At 48.1% G+C, this 19,068-nt stretch overlaps 1 protein-coding gene across 1 annotated transcript in view; it reads left to right on the top strand.

Annotated features, from left to right (window-relative positions):
- ACER1 (alkaline ceramidase 1) overlaps positions 1 to 16,757 on the top strand; it is a 36,998-nt gene extending 20,241 nt beyond the window's left edge. Inside the window, exons 3-7 of the mRNA XM_073324222.1 lie at positions 1,352 to 1,466; positions 3,512 to 3,650; positions 9,384 to 9,521; positions 13,282 to 13,419; positions 16,231 to 16,757. Of these exons, the coding sequence (XP_073180323.1) occupies positions 1,352 to 1,466; positions 3,512 to 3,650; positions 9,384 to 9,521; positions 13,282 to 13,419; positions 16,231 to 16,399 (699 nt within the window). The 3' untranslated portion in view covers positions 16,400 to 16,757. The remainder of the gene's footprint in view (positions 1 to 1,351; positions 1,467 to 3,511; positions 3,651 to 9,383; positions 9,522 to 13,281; positions 13,420 to 16,230) is intronic.
- The last annotated feature ends 2,311 nt before the right edge of the window (positions 16,758 to 19,068 follow it).

Here is a 19,068-nt window from a genome sequence, read left to right on the forward strand (position 1 = left end):
CTTAACAGATGCATCCCAAAGGTGCTACGTTTCAGATGAGGTTTAACGCCAAGCTCCTGACCCTCGTGGTCTGTAGAGATTTCAGGGTACTTTTCACAAGAATCAGGCTGTTAGTTCTGGTGTCCTTGCTACATTTCACCTCTTTCAATTCCTCTTGCAATTTCAACTGGATAAAAGATTCCTCTTGCCCAAAACCACTGTGGGACATTGCTGCACATTGTTAGACAGCTAAAATGTCTTACCCCAGAATTGAGCCAGACTCTCTCCTTTTATTCCCCCTTCAGGCTTGGCACTGGCTACAGGTATAGTGGGGCAGAGCTAGCTTGGCCTATAGGCTCTCTGCTGGTGTGGGCCTCTTTGCCCCATCACACCATCACTGGAGGTTTTTAAGAACAGGTTAAACAACGCCTGTCGGGGTCAGTGTGAGTATACTTGATCCCACCTCAGAGCAGGGGGCTGGACTAGATGACCTCGCAAAGTGCCTTCCAACCCTACATGTCTGTGATTCTAAACATATTAAAACATGCTAATTACTGTAATAACATGTAATTGTTACAAAGTGCTTTGAAGATGGACTGGGAAGAGTCATCTTGTCACGTTAATTTCACCAGTATGATTAACGGATGCTTATTGCTTCATGGGATCACTGTTGTACTGAATAGCTGCCACCTCTCTCCCTCCCCTCCGCCCTAGAGAGCTTCCCACGTAACACCCCATTACTCTGGCCCCAGTCGAATCCCTACCCCATCTATCTTCCTGCTCTTGCCCCATCCCACCCCACCCACACCCCTTGCGAATGCTAGTTCTGCCCCATCCTGGTTTACTGGCCTCTTTATGCAAAGCTCCTCATTCCCAGTCAATACCACCCGGACTCCCTTGTGTGTTCAGGGCTAGCTGGACAGAGCTGGCGGTACTAGAGGAGTTTGGGGAGGAGAGAGGGACAGGGTGGGCGGGTGAACACTGGCATTTCGGTGGCCATGCTTGAGTAAAGAAGCCAGTTTAACCTCACTGGGCCAGACTCACTCCTGACATGTCTCCATTGACTTGCATGGAATTACCCCAGGAATCTGGCCCGAGGACTGGCTTGCTGACTTCAGTCAGAAAGAATACAGCAGTACCCTCCTCCCCAGGAGTCACCCTACACCCATGTTCACCCCTGCTTTTTGACTGACCCCTTCGCCGCTTGCACCTTTAACAACCCCTCACTCGCATACTGTGCTTTTCACTGGAGGTAGGTATCCATTTTATAGAGGGGGAAACTGAGGCATGGAAAGGTGAAGTGACTTGCCCGAGCTGACACAGGTCCTTTGCCCTTTAAGCTGAATGTGTGTGTTGCTTTGTTGTTTTTCAGATCAGCAATGTGAGTTTCTTCCTCCTTTTCCCCATCTTGCTGTACCTGAACCACCAATATGTCCAACAGCGCCCCCTGTCTGCCTATAGCATCTCCTTCATGTTCCTATTAATAGGTATGTTTCAGGGTTATTAAAAGGCCTAACATAACCCCCACTGCCTTCAGCTTTCCAAAGGACCAGACTGTGGAGCGAGATTCTGTTCTGTGCTACCTCTCCTGAGAGATGCTGAAGAAAGGACACAACCCGGGAGAAGCCAAAGATAGCTTTAGGCCCCTAGGGCATGTTTACACTGCAGCGATAACTCTCAGAGCCTGGGTCGATTGACTCGCCGGGTTTCAGAGCCAGGTTCCTCCTGCCCGAGCGGGAAAGTCTACACACTGCTGTTTTTAGCTCCGCAGCCCACGCCCCACAAGCCTGATCCATTGACTGGGCTCTGAGACTTGGCACCATGGGTTTTTCCTTGCAGCGTAGACGTACCCCCGGATTCTGTGCTGCCTGCAGGATTTAAAATGGCCCCAGGCATAAGACTTAAATGGGCTGGTTTGCAGCCCAGAATCCTTGTAGCGCTGAACCCTTCAGGCATGCCAGGGTCTGCAAGGGGGCGGGGGGTGGCAAAAGGCTGTATATGCAAGCCCTAAGCTGCATTTGGACCAAGGGACTTCTCTCCAGCCCCTTTATGTCACCAAAGCAGGAGCCAGAATGCAGCCCAATTATTTATTCCCTGCGGGTTACATATTTTCTCAGTAAAGCCCTGGGGGCCTGCAGGATAGTTTAGCCCTTTCCCACACCGGGTAGGTCTACCCTGCAGCTGGGAGGTGTACACGTGATAGCTTCTCGAGCTAACACGCCAAAATAGCCGTGTGGCCGCCCAAGCACGCACCTAAGACCTCGGATGGGGCTGCACTTGGGTGGCCAGCCTGAGGGGTCTCCCGCCCTGCTGCAGCCAGATTCCTGTTTTCGGCAGGCTCGCTTGAGCACAGCCAGATCATGTACAACTGCCCGGGCTGGGAACCACCCCTCCCACCTGCAGCGTAGATACACCCACTGACGCTTCGAGGAGAGTCTCAGGTTCGCACTTTTGGAGCTACCCTTTGTTCTCGTATTATGGAAAAGGGTGAAAAGAAGAGGGATTGATTAGCCCCTCCATCATCCCAGGACACTTCCCGCAGGTCCCCTCTGCCTCACTTCCCTACAGGCTAAGACGCTGATTCAGGAAGGTCCTTAAGTACATGGTTAACTTTAAGCTCATACCTGCACGGGGATGTGTGCCACCTTAGACAAGTGCCTTGGGACCTTCCTGAATCAGGGCCTCCGTGGGGAGCGAGTCCTTCACAATGTGTAACAGTGACCCAGCCACCCAACTAGCAGCCCTGACAATATTAACGAATTTTCACTCGCATGGGACGAATTCCCTTTATGTAGACTCTGAGCAGAGTCCCCCTGTGCTCTCCGTGGCTGGCAGGGTGGTGCCTAGGAGCTCCCATAGGAAGAAGGGGTGGTGTGTTTATCTGGAAATTGAAAATAGGAGCATGTGCTGTCTGCCATGGAAACCTCCCCTGCCACCCAGTCCCACTGAACGCCAAGGCTGATTCTCATTTGCACTAAGGCCCGGTCATACTTGAAGGCCCTTTTACCTGGCCAGAAGCAGTGTAAAGGGGCCTTAGGATAAAGAGGAATCAGGCCCAAAGGGTTCAGATCTCCCATTCGCTGACTCCTGGCTGTGCTCTCTTGCGGCCCAGGCTCACCAGAGGCTGCATGTCCTGTGCCACGGATACACCAAGCCCCCAAAGGGGTGCCCAGCGTGACCTCCTCTGCTTAAGCCAGGAGTGCTCTTGCCACCTCCCAAGGGAGTTCCACCCAGTTCTCCCCCACTGGACAGGTGGGGCTGGACCTTAGTCTCCATTATAAACATCCAACCCTGCTGTGTCCATTGGGGTTAGACAGGAACAGCAGCTGAGCTGATCTGGCCTAGCGAAGGCCTGAAAGGCAGGGAGGGTTCCTGCAACACAAGCATCAAGGGGCTGGTGGGACGAAACTGAACTGCGGGATCTTCTGAAGCAGAGAATCTCTCCCAGGAATTGCAGCGGACTGTCTCCTTGAGGGGGGTGCTGAGCTGGAAGGAGGAAGGTTATTAACACAACCCGCCTCACTCATTGCAGGTATTTTCTCTACCTACTATCACGTGACCCTGAGCTATGTGGGACAGCTGCTGGATGAGCTCTCCATCCTCTGGACAGTCGCCTTGACGTACACCTTTTGGATCCCAAAATGTTACTTCCCGGGATTTATCAAGGACAGGTACAACCTGGGCGGGACACGTGGTGCAGATTCCAGGGCTGTGACACTATATTGGATTTGTCTGATCCAGAGAATCCCCCATTCATCAGCCAGCCTTACTGAGAGGAGACACCCTGCAGGGTACCATCGCTTGTACTGGGAACCAGAAACCTCATCGTTCACAGGCAGAAGCTCTGTCAATGGACCCATGAGGGGATCCTCCATTCCAAGAGCTCATCTCAGCTGGAGCTGGCTTTCTTTACAAAGCTTACCAGGGGGCTGAGCATGGAGAATTTCAAATACATAGACTTGGCAAGATCGCTCTTACAGGGCGTGTGGCTGAGTGGAGAAGACTTGGGTTTGCCAAGTTAGAGACCTAAGATCTAGCTCCTGTTTGTATAACCTCTCAGTGGGTAGCAACCACTATAATGAGGTTGCCTAATGCCTCCCATTATATGTATTTTCCCAACCACTTTTATTTTAAGAGCTCTAGCGAATTCATGTTCTGGCAGGGTTGCTGGCTTATTAATAAGGACGAAGTTGCTTATTATATCACCAGCTGCTACAAGAAGTGAATTTAGGACACATGGTCTCCCAGTTCCCACCCACGAGGCCTCAGTCAAAGAGTATTTTGATGGAAGAAAGCATGAGGATGAGGGTGATGTTCCATCTTGTCTGTGTCCTCTCCCATATGGGGGGTTCAGTTCAGGATTTCTGCTTCCGCATGATGCAGGGAGATTCTGGGGAGCATGCTCAGTGCAGATGGAATATCAGTGCTTTTAGCAACAAATCAGAAGCTCCACTGAGCACAAGCAAATGGGAATTTTCAGCAGTTTATAAGTCCACCAAATCTGGCTGGATTTTCGTGGGGACAGCAGAAGGCTGCCCCCAGGTCCATCCCCTGCCCAATTTCAAGTTCCTGCTCCAGAACATGGCGATGCAAGAACTCTTAAAATAAAAACGGTTGGAAAAATATTTATAAGGAACAGCATTGGGCAAAATCAATACACTGGTTGCTACCACTCCTCCTTTAGCACTTCCTGTGTTGCCCTCTGATCACTGAAACCTCTTATTTCCTTGTCCTGGTTAACTTCTGGATGGCCTTTGTCTCCCTGTACCTGACCCTGCAGTACCATCCATGCCCAGATGGTCACTCTGATAGGCTGAGGGACATGGCTGCAGCTTCGTATGCAAGAGGATGCTCTGCCTATCCCTGGGCCCTGTCCCCAAGAGCAGAGACTAGGGCCAAATCTGCTCCAATCTCAGGCTTTTTGTCTGAGCCTCAGGCTTTGGGGGGCTTTCTTGAGACTGCCACCAAAATCTCAGGACTGCTGGTTGGAGCTGGGTCACTGCATATAGGTGCTCCCATTGCAGCAAGTGAGAAAGGGTCCCCGAAGACTACGGTTGCCACCTTTCTAATTCCTGGTAACCGGATCCCTGAGGCCCCATTCCTGCCACGCCTCTTCCCCCAAGGCCCCACCTCTTCCCTCAGGCCCCGCCCCTTCTCTGCCTCTTTCCCCAAGACCCTGCCCCCATCGCTTGCTCCTCTCACCACCCACCCCTGGTCATTCGCTGGATTGTCTCAAGAAGCCTACCTGCAGATAGGAGGCAGTAATGACCCATCACCTCCTCCTGCCCCGCAGTAACCGGGCACTCTAAATGGCACCCAGAAGCCAAAAACCGGACAGGTGGCAAATAGAGCAGTGGGGGAGGAAAGTCCAGACCAGCCACAAAGGAGCCCTGCAATTGTCCTTGTTCACTCACAGGGAGCAATTGTTTTTCTCATGGCTTATTTTATTACTGTTTATTCTGGTTTTGCAGCAGCCCCCCAAGTCCCCAACCAGGACCAGTGGGCCCCATTGTGCTGGGCATTTCCTAGTCCGACTAGCACTATTGCACAATAAAATCCATGAGCGCACCCAGAGGAGTGGCTTAGGGCAGCCTCACAGCGGCAGCTCTGGATTTCTCATTGTGGGGTAAGGGCAGAGTCTGGGGAGACAGTCTGTCTTCCCCCTTCAGGCCGGTGAGACTTTGCTCTCCAAGCTGGGCTTGGTGACACTTGGAGTTTGTCATTTCCAGGCGAAAGAGGAGGTCATCGGGAGTTCACTGCAGAGCCCTGGGCGGGAGGAGCTGTGGAGGGACCTTGCAAGGGATTTGCACGTGAATGCCCCCATGCGAGAGCCCTATTGTTGTTCAGCAATGGGCAAAATCTGAATGGGTTTTCAGGAGAAATGGAGGGTTGTCATTAGTGACAGAACTCCTGCCACTGGGCTCAATCCTGCAGTCCCCTTATGCAAGCAAAACTCCCACTGACTTTGCATCCGTCCTGCCTCTCCGGCAAAGCACAAAGCAGAAGCGGCTCGTGCTTGCAGCTTCTTGTCGCCATTTCCACCTTCTTTTCCTTTGGGAATCCCCAACTCTTCCATGCCCACCCCAAGAGCCAGACAACCCAGCCTTACTCTCAAGGAGCCTTTTGGAAAATCCCCTCTCTCTCCCGCAGAGGTGTGCCTGCTTTCTGGGAAGCTTCCCTTGGAGAACAGACATTCTGGGAGACTCTGTTCTTGGTCTTGTTCTCCTGGGCTCTGCCCTGTTGCTGTCTCAGTCCAACTGTTGCTCAGGTGACCCCTGCCCTCTGCCAGGCACAGCTCTGGGCCTTTCCAGGTGGATAAAGCATACTTGGGCTCCATACTGGGAGACCTCCAGGCAGGAGCTGGATGCAAATTTAGAGTCAGCTGCTGGTTTGGGCTCTGCAAAGGCATGCTGATAGCATGAACCTTCAGGAGCATTTGGTTCTTTGGGACATTTCTAATGGGCCTGTCCTGGACATAAACCTGCCTTGAGTTTCTGAAAGTGAAAAGGCCTGGGGTAGGGGGAGGGCAACAGAGAATGGGACTGCGTGGCAGGGATCATTCACTCAAAGCCTGCTGCAGCAGGCCAACCTTGTCCCGGGGCATCAGGGCAGTGAGCTGGCTATCCTATCGCAGCAGCCTGAAGGGAGGATTTCGGCCGTTTGTCCTCATCTCCCTTCCTGCGGAAGATCCCAGAGATTCAGCTGGGACAGCTACCAGGGAACAAAATGTTGTTTGCCAACATTTAAACACAGGGGTTCCTTCCCAGAGTGATTCAGTTAATAAAACAAACACGGTTTCCTAGCCAAACGGCAGCCTGTGCCGTGTATTAGAGACAGAAAGAAGGAACCACAACGAGACAAGCCGGCAAAAGCATGTGTCCTACGTAAGGGACTAGATCTTGCCTCGTTGTAAACCTGCTTATGCCGTTCTCGCAGTCCAAAGCAGACCTAAAGCTGCCCTAAGCTGACAGCTGAGGATTCCGCCTGAACGGGGGAACTCCCAGGAAGCTGGTGCAGCCAGATCCATGCCGTTTCCTCTTAGCCCTTCTCTGCGGCATGCTGGAGGCAAATGTGCTCCAGCAGTCACAACTGGCATAATGGTCCCTTGGGGACCATTACAAGCTGCTGTCAGAACAGCTTTGAGGGACTGATCCAACACGTCCTGACCCCAGCAGCCTTGGGAATTGGGGCTGATGTATAGTTAACTTGCTCCCACCCACCCTCCCGTTGTGCCCTCCAGGGTGTCTACTTTGGAAGTGTCTGTAGTCCCCATGTAGTGCCAGTCACCTGCCCTTGCTGAGATCCCGTTGCTGTGTAGCCTTCGCCACCCTCCAACCTCCCCACCCCCAAGCTATCACTGGAGAAAGATCTAGGGAGAGACCGCTAAGGAGATGGCAGCCCTGGGCAGACTTGCTAACCAGCTGAGCACTGTCACTGTGAATGTGCACATGGATCACTTTGTGCCTGGGGTGATGGTTAGCCAATCTCAGTTAGGCTCTGCCATGGAGTCCCTCTGAAGCCTTGGGCAAGTCACTTCCTCTCTCTGTACCTCAGTTTCCCCATCTGTACCATAGGAATAACACCACCAACCCCATGGGGAAGGGGTGGGGTGAGGCTGAGCTCATTGTGCAAAACACTGAAAGGTGCTAGAGAAGGGCAACGTTTCATTAATATTAACTAGGGCTGTCAAGCGATGAAAAAAATTAATTGTGATGGTTAAACAAGAATGGAATACCATTTCTTTAAACATTTTTGGACGTTTTCTACATTTTCAAATATATTGATTTCAATTACAACACAGCATGCAAAGTGCACAGGGCTCACTTTGTATTTTTTTTTATTACAAATATTTGCACTGTAAAAAAACAAAAGAAATAGTATTTTTCAATTCACCTCATACAAGTACAGTACTGTTGTGCAATCTCTTTATCATGAAAGTTGAACTTACAAATGTAGAATTATGTACAAAAAAACTGCATTCAAAAATAAAACACAGTAAAACTTTAAAGCCTACAAGTCCACTCAGTCCTACTTCTTGTTCAGCCAATCACTCAGACCAACAAGTTTGGTTGCATTTGCAGGAGATAATGCTGCCTGCTTCTTGTTTACAATGTCACCTGAAAGTGAGAACAGGCGTTCTCATGGCACTGTTGTAGCTGGCATATCAATATATTTACATGCCAGATGTGCTAAAGATTCCTATGTCCCTTCATGCGTCCATGCTGATGATGGGATCAGCGCAGTAATGATCCAAAGCAGTGCGAACCAACGTATTTTCAATTTCATTCTCTGAGTCAGATGCCACCAGCAGAGGGTTGATTTTATTTTCTGATGGTTTGGGTTCTGTAGTTTCCACATCAGAGTGTTGCTCTTTTAAGACTTCTGAAAGCATGCTCCACACCTCCTCCCTCTCAGATTTTTGATGGCACTTCAGATTCTTAAACCTTGGATCGAATGCTGTAGTTATCTTTAGAAATCTCACATTGGTACCTTCTTTGCATTTTGTCAAATCTGCTGTGAAAGTGTTCATAAAATAACCATGTGCTGGGTCATCATGTGAGACTGCTGTAACATGAAATATATGGCAGAATGTGGGTAAAACTGAGCAGGAGACATACAATTCTCCCCCAAGGAGTTCAGTCACAAATTAATTTACACATTTTTTTTTAATGAGCATCATCAGCATGGAAGCCTGTCCTCTGGAATGGTGGCCAAAGCATGAAGAGGCATACGAATGTTTAGCGCATCTGGCATGTAAATACCTTGCAATACCAGCTACAAAAGTGCCATGCGAATGCTTGGTCTCACTTGCAGGTGACATTGTAAATAAGAAGCGGGCAACATTATCTCCCGTCAGTGTAAACAAACTTGTTTGTCTTAGCGATTGGCTGAAGAAGAAGTAGGACTGAGTGGACTTGTAGGCTCTAAATTTTTACATTGTTTTGTTTTTGAGTGCAGCTATGTAACAAAAAAGCCCTACATTTGTAAGCTGCGCTTTCATGATAAAGAGATTGCACTACAGTACTTGTATGAGGTGAATTGAAAAATACTATTTCTTTTATCATTTTTACAGTGCAAATATTTGTAATAAAAAATAATAATATAAAGTGAGCCCTGTACACTTTGTAGACTGTGTTGTAACAGAAATCAATATATTTGAAAATGTAGAAAAACATCCAAAAATATTTAATACATTTCAGTTGGCATTCTATTATTAACAGTGCGATTAATCGTGATTAATTTTTTTAACCACGATTAATTTTTTTGAGTTAACTGTGATTAATCAGCAGCCCTAATATTAACCCTCTCAGCAACTGACAGGGAACTTTCTCCTCCCCGCATTGCTGTGACATGTATAACCCCTAATACTCACTCCCATCTGACTGCCTCCCCTTTCTCATTAGGACTCAGTTTGTCTGGCTGGTTGGCTTCACCACCGTTGTCTGCACCCTGATGTCATTCATCAAACCTACCTTCAACGCTTATCTGCTCAACAGCATTTCCCTCCACCTCCTGTATTTAACACGTCAGGAGCTGAAAAAGTAAGATGTGGGTTTTCTTTGCAGGGCAGTTTGTTTGCACTTTTATTTCATGCTTCTGCAGGCAGGAGTGTAGGGGAAAGCTGACCCACAGACACAAAAAAAGTACACACACACACACACACACACACACACACAAACACACACACACTTGCATACACATAAGCAAAGACGCGAATACATGCACCCAAATGTGCCCACGCAGGCCAAATATGCACACACACAAAGACACACACAAGTGCACCCCCCCCACATGCACTAACGCACAAGCGTGCCAGCACGCACATGCAAAGGTACCTGTGCACGGACAAACATCCTCGCACATGTGTGCACAAACAGACACATACACCGCATCACCAGCACTGCAGTAAATCAAGATTTCCAAAGATGTGCCAAAAGAATACACAAGCACTTTGGATAGACCTACATCTGTCCATTCAGATTTCTTTTGTTTATTTGCCTTGTGCCTCAATCATAGAATCATAGAATATCAGGGTTGGAAGGGACCCCAGAAGGTCATCTAGTCCAACCCCCTGCTCGAAGCAGGACCAATTCCCAGTTAAATCATCCCAGCCAGGGCTTTGTCAAGCCTGACCTTAAAAACCTCTAAGGAAGGAGATTCTACCACCTCCCTAGGTAACGCATTCCAGTGTTTCACCACCCTCTTAGTGAAAAAGTTTTTCCTAATATCCAATCTAAACCTCCCCCACTGCAATCTTTTAACAATCAATAGTACCTGTGGGTAACAGTGGTGAAATTAAACTGAAAATGAAATTGGGGACTTCTCCTACAGTCTGTGAGGACCGTACACCATGGCTGAAATGAACAGAAGTCAAGGTGTACAAGTCTGTACAATGTCTGTGCAAAGGGCTTTGCAAACCTGCAATTTAATTTGTTATTTCAACAGACATAAGCAAATATGTAAGAACCTGGCATGCGACAATTTTCTAGTTTAGAGCCAAATCAGCAGAATTAGCAACCACTCAAAGTGAAGCAAATGCCTTGAATCAATTACAGGATTTAGAAACTGGTATCAGTTTATTTACCAGGTAAGTGTTGTGGGAAGTCAGCCAAGCATCATGTTACAGCGTGATAGTGGACGCTGAATTGCACCCACTGCTGATAAGGTTGCAAAAGGCAACCATTAACACCCCCTCTTTTCACATACTCAGAACTGACCACAGTATCCACCCTTTTGTGTCTGCCTCATGGGGAATTTTTTGGTTAAGCTTGCACTAAACCCCTTCAGCCATTTGGGTGCAACAATTTGCGTGCAAAAATTGTCCTCATCGGACAATTCTAATGACAAAATGAAAGGAAACAAGATACTGAAACCTACTTTAAACAGGAAAACAGTAATGACTGAATCCCAGCCGTAGGGAGACATTCACACAGGCACAAAGGAACCTAGGCGTAACTCAAAGACACGAATCTTGCTTTGGTTCTGTCCATTAGGGCTCTATGAAGAGGAAGGGTGGCCCATTGATGAGAGTGCTAGCCTGCACTTGGGAAGTCTGGGAACGCCCTGCTCTGCCACTGTTACCCTTCTTTAGAAGGGAAATAAATAGCACTCCCCTACCTCACAGTATGTTTGTGAGGATAAATATATTAAAGACTGGAAGCTGCTCAGATGGGGTAATGAGGATTGTATAAACAGCTAAGATAACATCTGCATTAAGTCTATCGCTACCCTAAATGATTGTATCCTAATTCTATTCTCCATGAGCCTAATCTAAAACCTGCTGATGTCAATGGAAAGACTAGTATCAGAGGGGGTAGCCTTGTTAGTCTGGAGCTGTGAAAGCGGCAAAGAGTCCTGTGGCACCTCATAGACTAACAGATATATTGGAGCATAAGCTTTCGTGGGTGAATACCCACTTCGTCGGATGCATTGACTGCAAGGGGCTTTGGAACAGGCCATCAGTTCCAATTCAGGTGGTCCCTAGACAGATACAGGGCCACTGCCTGCATTAAGGCCCCAGTTCAGCAAAGCATTCAGGTACCTGCTTAAGTACATCCCTATTCAGGGAAATAATTGAGCATTTGCTTAAGTGCTTTGGTGAATAGGGATTGGAGTGCTGTGCTGAACTGGGGCTTAAATGACACAAAAAACTCAGGCACAAGGGGGTGAGATAATATCTTTTATTGAACCAGCTTCTGTTGGTTAGAGAGAAAAGCTTTCAAGCTTACACAGAGCTCTTCTTCACGTCTGGGAAACCTACTCAGGCTATGTCTACACTGTAGGGTGACCAGGATGTCCCGATTTTATAGGGACAGTCCCGATTTTGGGGGCTTTCTCGTATATAGATACCTATTACCCCCCACCTCCTGTCCCGATTTTTCACACTTGCTATCTGGTAATCCGACTACACTAGCACTTTGGTTGGTATAACTTGGATGCTGCTCAGGGGTGTGAAAAAAACACCCCGCTGACTGATGTAAGCCACACCGTCAAAAGCGCCGGTGTGGACAGCATTATGGTGGCTGGAGACGCTCGCCCATGGACAAAGCTACCGCTGCTTGTAGGAGGTGGTTTCATTATGTCGACAGGAGAGTTCTCTCCCGCCAGCATGGAGTGGCTACTGGTGAGAGCCTACAGTGGTGCAGCTGAATTGGCACCATTGTGCTGCTATAAACTGGCTAGACATGACCTTAGGGCTGGTCTCCCCTGGCAATTTACAGCCCTGCAACTGTCTCACTCAGGGATGTGAAAAAACACCCCCCTGAGCGCAGCAAGTTTCAGCACTGTAAAGCGCCGGTGTAAACAGCGCACACAAAACTGTGAACAAAGACAACTTGCCTTTCTTTCGAGGATCAGGCTGGCCAGCTGGAACCAACAGACATTTGGGATGGACACTCAGCCTCTCAGAGTGAGCTCATACAGGCTTCGCTGCCCCAAAATCAGAAGGTTCAGGCTCGTCAACCTGAGAAAGAATGGGCAAATTATCGTTTCTCTGAAGATGCTCAGAATCTAGTGAGCTGGGGAAGGGAAGCTCAAATCCAGCTTCTGTCAGTGAAGAGCGATTGGTGTTCCCAATTTGCAGCTGTTTGATGGCTTCTGTGAGGTGGGCTCAGTTCCTAACGGGCAAATGCCCAAGCACATGAAACCACCAGCACAACTGGTATGAATGCACCCTCCTGTTGACAGTCTAAGGAGTATGTCTACATGGTAATCTGTGCAGAAGTTTGCTCTGCCACTCCCTGGGCTGTACTTGTTCTGGGGACAGGGGCTGGTATTTTCAAAAGAGCCTAAGGGAGTTAGGAGCTGAAAATGCTCCAATTGGAGGTAGGTGCCTACCTCCCTCATACTCTTTTGGAAATCCCACCTGAATGTTTCCAGGATTGTCAATCCTGCACGTTTCATCATCACCAAACCAGGGCTTAATTTGTAATGAAAGAGGTGCTGGGGCTCACGCCATTTTTTTACTTTCATAACTGATGCAGCAAGCCCAGAGGTGCCGGGCTATGAATTGCCAGGCCCAGAGGTGCCGGGCTATGAACTGCCAGGCCCAGAGGTGCCAGGGCTCAGCCCTGGCAAAAATTAAGCACTGCACACTGCCATTTACATAAATCAAATTGCTTCTGGAACAGCAGGAAAATGTGGTCTGTCCATTTCCAATGGGAAGCAGCCAAGTCTTGCTCTGATATATCAAGGTTGGCAAATCAAATCTAACTGTTGCTTTTTAAAAATGTATTCTATACTGAAAGGACAATTTTCTCCTAACCTCAAGACACCAATCTTTCCCCCACTCCTCTCTCCCAGGTGCAGTAACCCACGTGTTCACCGCACAGCTGCGTTCATGGTCATGTGGTGGGTGCTAGCCATTAGCTGCTGGTTAAGCGACAAGTGGTTCTGTGGATTTTGGCAGAGGATCAACTTTTGTTACCTTCACAGCTTCTGGTAAGAGTGGCTGTTTCTTCCCCAGTGCTGCTTTGACTCAGTAGGGAAGTTGCTATGGGGAGTTACTCCACAACGGGAAAATCCATCTTGCTGATTTCAGAATGGAATGCCCAGAGACAGCCTGGGAGTTTAGGAGATCAGAAAGCACTTGGGGGGGGGAGAGCATGAGAAGCTCTATGGTGATGTGAAATCAAGATTAGGGTTGATAAATGATCCCTTACTGTTATATACATTTTCATTTTTTAATTCTTTTAGGGTGGGAGTTCCAAAGGAACCTAAGGGAGTCAGGTCCCTAAATCCCATTGGATGGGTGTGCCTAACTCCCTTAGTCTGCTTTGAAAATCCCAGCCTCAATCTTTATTTCTCGAATTGGCTGAAATTTTTCTGAAGGACCAGTTGTCTGTCGGAAAAATGCTGATTCAACAGAGCTGAAGAGTTCCACCGGAACGTGTCGATTCTGTTGAAACTTTCTATGAAAACCAGAGAGACAAAGTGGGTAGGGTAGTATCTTTTATTGGACCAACTTCTGTTGATGAAAGAGACAAGCTTTTGAGCTACACAGAGCTCATCTTCCGGTCTGGGAAAGGTACTTAGGGCTTGTCTACACTTAAAACGCTGCAACGGCACAGCTGTTCAGCCATAGCACTTCAGTGAAGACACCATCTACACCAAGAGGAAGCATTCTCCCACTGGTGTAGGTATTCCTCCTCCCTGAGAGGCAGTGTGGTAGCTAGGTCAATGGGAGAATTCTCCTGTCAGCCTAGCGCTGTCTACACCGGGGTGTCACGGAGTGTGGGGGAGTCCGGGGCCTGCACCCCTCTTCCTGGGATTCACTGAGACTCTCAGCCAGCCAGTAAAACGGAAGGTTTATTGGACAATAGGAACACAGTCTAAAACAGAGCTTGTGGGTACCCCCAGGACCCCTCAGTCAAGTCCTTCTGGGGGAGCAGGGAGCTTAGACCCCAGCCCTGGGGTTCCCTGCGTTCCTCCACCCAGCACCAAACTGAAACTAAACCCCCACAGCAGGTTCCCTCCTGCAGCCTTTGTCCACATTCCTGGGCAGAGGTGTTACCTCCCCCTTCCCCTCCTGGCTCAGGTGACAGGCTCTCAGGTCTCCCATCCGCAGGGCACATTCCCAGGTCAACACTCCCCTCTCCCTGCTGCGTCACATCGTCACACGGGGGCTAGGTTGGTTTAACTGTGTTGCTCAGGGGTGTGGGTTTTTCAGTTATACCGACCTCATTTGCTCATGTAGACCAAGCCTCAAAAGTGTCGCAGCTAAATACAAGGTGGAACAGATTGTTTAGCATTTGTATTTAACACATACTGTAAAAGACCATTCAAAGTGAAGTGGCCAGTAAACACCTCAGGCAGCCTGGATGGCTTTCCTTTCCGGCAGCTCACCCACCTGCCAGTCTCCCCAGACAGCTGACTCCCTGGGTCCCCGGTCTGCCATCTTCCTGGGAAGCTGGATCCCTGGGCTTGGCCCAGGATGTTTTAAAACATTCCCTTACAGTTCTTCCAGAATGGACTTTCTCAACCATTTCTGTTCTGCAGAAACTCTCACACATTTGACTTTTTGTTCCAGTTTGTAACTAAATTTTTGTCTGAAGTGTGAAACTTCCTGCAGGATGGAAATTCCTGTTTCTGCACAGCTCTATTTATTTGACACTTTCTGCAATAAGGACTGCATCCTGAGGTCCTGATTCAGTTTTTACTCACAGTCTGTCTCACTACAGCCTATGTCGGCATAATTTTTGTCACTCAGGGGTGTGAATATTCCAACGCCCATGAGCGACATAAGTTACACTGACATAAACACTCGTGTGCACTGTGCTATGTTGGCAGGACAGCTTCTCCCACTGACATAGCTTCCGCCATTCATGGAGGTGTTTTTTTATGCTGACAGGACAGCTTTCTCCTCTTGTCATAAAGCTTTTTCATCAGACATGCTGCAGCAGTGCTGTGTGTATAGACATGGCCTCAGTCTTTACTTACACAAAACTCAGTGAATGTTTCGCACCACTCAATTGGCCCTAACAATTGATTAAACACCATTTAAGCCCTTGGCACTAGCCAAATACATTCTTACCAACCAGACCTTTTCTTACACTGTTCTGATTAAATAGCAGTCTATGCCTTTTTCTTTCCATATGCTGGATCTCTTCTCAGGGAGCTGTATCAATTGTCATGTTCTCTGAATTCTCTGAATAACCGACAGTGAAGGAGAAGGATAATAATTTGCTTTCACAGGATTTATAGCTGCCTGAGTGGGTCAGCCACTTTGTTCAAAAACTCCATGCTCAGGGAGCATCTCCAAATTCCACCTCACAGCTAAATGTTATGAGACCTGAGATCCAAATGATCAGGCCCTGAAATCCAGAACATACAAGGCCAGACAGCATATGATTTCTTGATAATTTGGTTTTGATCTAACTGTGTAGCTGTAGCCACACTGTGGCTGGAATTGTTCTAGCATCCATCACATTATCAGAGCTCAGTGTAGACTGAGTTTTGGTTTGAGAATTAGGAGAGGGTAATGACTGGGCCAAGACCTCCGATGGGGTTAGTTGGCCACTGACTTCAATGGAGCCACATGGATTTACACCAGAATCTGGCCTGGTTTGTGTCGAGCGACGTGGTCTAATGTGTTCTTCAACAAATCCACACCATACTATCCTGGCAACTACCGTGTGGCTGGAATACTTTCCACCGTCATATGGACAGGGGCTGTGTTGTTGCAGAGAGCAAGATTTACTGGCTTTGGTGTTGCCGCCTGCTTCTCACACCCATTCTTTGTTTCTTTGCCAGGCATGTACTGATATCCATCGCTATCCTCTATTGCTGTCCCTTGTTTATCTACTTCGATTCTCAGTACGAGATACCTTCCTTTGAACCGGAGCTGGAGTACTGGCCTAGTGACTCCTGGCCAATTGCACTGCCCTACCTTGCTCTGAGGACACCTTACAAACGGTGTTAGGGTGAGGTGCTGTCTTTCAGATCCCTGGCATACATTGGGAGGGGGAGGAGTGCCAGAGCACAGCCATTTTCTGCTAAAATACCCAATTCTCTCTGTGCGTTGCTTTGAATGGCTGTTTGGATGCCACCATGGTGACTGGGGTGCAGCGCCTGGTGCTAGAGACTGACTGTGACGTCTGCACAGTTGGAAGAATCCAACGTTGTCCTGAGTTCACACTTTGCACTGATCCCCAGGGAGAGGGGGTGACCCCGGCTGGAGGAATCACACTAATAAAACAGGTTTCAGAGTAGCAGCCATGTTAGTCTGTATCCGCAAAAAGAAAAGGAGGACTTGTGACACCTTAGAGACTAACCAATTTATTTGAGCATAAGCTTTCGTGCATCCGATGAAGTGAGCTGTAGCTCACGAAAGCTTATGCTCAAATAAATTGGTTAGTCTCTGAGGTGCCACAAGTCCTCCTTTTTATTAATAAAACAGAAGCCAAAGTGCTGGCAACTGGCTATGGGTCTGCTATGATTAACATTATTGTTATTTATTGATGTATGTGAGACCTCTCATGAGTGTTGTGTATTATAGCTATAGACAATGATGACTGCCGGAACACATCTCTGTACCTAATTTCACACCCATTGTCTGTGAGTCACTTGGACAAAGATTTCCACCAAAGCATCCGTCTGCCACCTGATCCTGAGAGGGCTAGATTTTCTAAGTGATAGATGATGACTGGGTGTCCAAAGAGGGGCGAGATACAAGGAGCCATTCCCTCTTACAGACCCTGGGTCAGAGCCAGGTGTAATTGCAGTCCTTGCAACTCTCCTGAGCACAGGTGCTGCTCCCTTCTACTGTTACCTGTAGCTCTGCTAACCCTATAGGGGGCATCCTTGGTGAAGCTGCTAACACGAAAGGCCTAACCGGACATGCAATCAAGCTGTGTTCTCTCAGTGCATTCTCCCAGCATGCCTCGTTTCTGCAGAAGGCATGGAGATGCAATCTCTTCTCGAGTCCCTCCTATGAAGGGTGCAGCTGAGCATCACACCCATCACGGGCCCAGATCCTATCAGGCACAATGTGGTCCTAAACCAACAGTACAGCCAGCCATAAAGTGCTCTGTGCTATTACAAACCATATACGCATTTTAGGAAAAATTCCCTTCACTCACTGCAGAAATGCAGCCATCTCTGGGGTGGGATGCCACAGCAACACTGGGACCAGAAGGAAAGATACTGCATCTATGGGCACAGTTCTGAGCTTACTCAGACTAACATTACACTAATGTACCCCCACTGGGGTTACTCTGGCTTTACACTGGTGTAACTGAGATCAGAATTTGACCCAGTAAGTGGGTTGAGAAGGTGATTCTGTCTTCCTCTGTAAACCCTATGGTTCATTGTCCAGTACCAAGTCAGGAATCTGGGAGGGAAGGGATCAGAAACACAGTATCCACCACCCAGCTATACTTAGAGCACTTTGGGTTTATCCTTCTGTAGCTATGTTCACTTGATTTCCCAGACTTAACCTCCCCAGCTCCGCACCCTCACCCCAGCTAAAAAACCATCTCAGATTACACAGAGCTATTTTAAGATCCATTTCTCTGCTCTCCATGGAGCCAACTCTAACCACACAAAATCTACCCAGAGCTATCACCCCAACTTCCAATCAACCCAGCATCCAAGAAGGTTCTGTCCACTTTCGTGAGGTGTTCACAGAACAACGAGGAGCTGATCTAGAAGCACGTATGAACCAACCCAAACCGGAGACTTCCAGGTGAGCAAAAGCTCCACAGATTCCCAAACCAAAGACATTCTCATAAATTCTGAGCTTTGGAATCCCTCCAGCTTCCTGCCCCTCACTCCCTCTCCCTGTGTTGCATGCACACCGGAGCTGATGGTTGGTTTTTGATAAGGCACATCGAAGTTATAGGTGACAAAGGGATCAGTCTCTCTGCCCAGCTGGGAGGTTGGATTAAGTACAGGACTTGGAGCCAGGAATTACTGAGTGACAGTGATTCCATCTATGGCTTTGGGTGAGTTACTTCACCCGTCTCTGTCCCAGCCTCCGTGTAATGGGGGTAACATTGCTGTCTCACCTCCGGGGGATTGTTAAGATTAATTAATGTTTGCACAAGGCTTTGAAGACATACAGCACTGGGTAATTGCTCAGGATGGTAATCATGCCTCAGGGTGTTTGGAAAGTCAGATTCACAAACCAGGATTTGTTTTGATATGATGTGAAGCACCATGTAAGTGCTAGGTATTATTATTATTATTAAATGAAGTGAGTTGGCCCATGCCTGGGAAACTCGAGTGATGACAACATCTTCCTCTATGGCCCTCCCTACCAGAGGGAAAGATTTAGCAACTGTCAAATTCCCTTGCATCCCTAGGGAGAGTGGGGAGTCTGAGCTCAACCATAAGCAGCTACGTGGTTTAAAAAGTGTTAAATCCTGTCTACACTTGGGGTCTACACTTGTGGTCAAGCACATGTTGCCTGACATGTTTTCAAAAGTGAGCTATTTTCCTAGTCTAGACAGGGACCTCGCTAGCTTGCAGGTGTCAGAATTACTGTACATGCTGTGACAGGGTCGGACCAGATGGCTATAGGAGAGTAATTTTTTTTTTAAGCAAAAAAGGTGTTTTTTATTTGCATAACACACTTACAAAACAAAACAA

This window comes from Lepidochelys kempii, chromosome 25 (genome assembly GCF_965140265.1).
Source record: "Lepidochelys kempii isolate rLepKem1 chromosome 25, rLepKem1.hap2, whole genome shotgun sequence".
In the NCBI taxonomy this organism is placed as follows: domain Eukaryota; kingdom Metazoa; phylum Chordata; order Testudines; family Cheloniidae; genus Lepidochelys; species Lepidochelys kempii.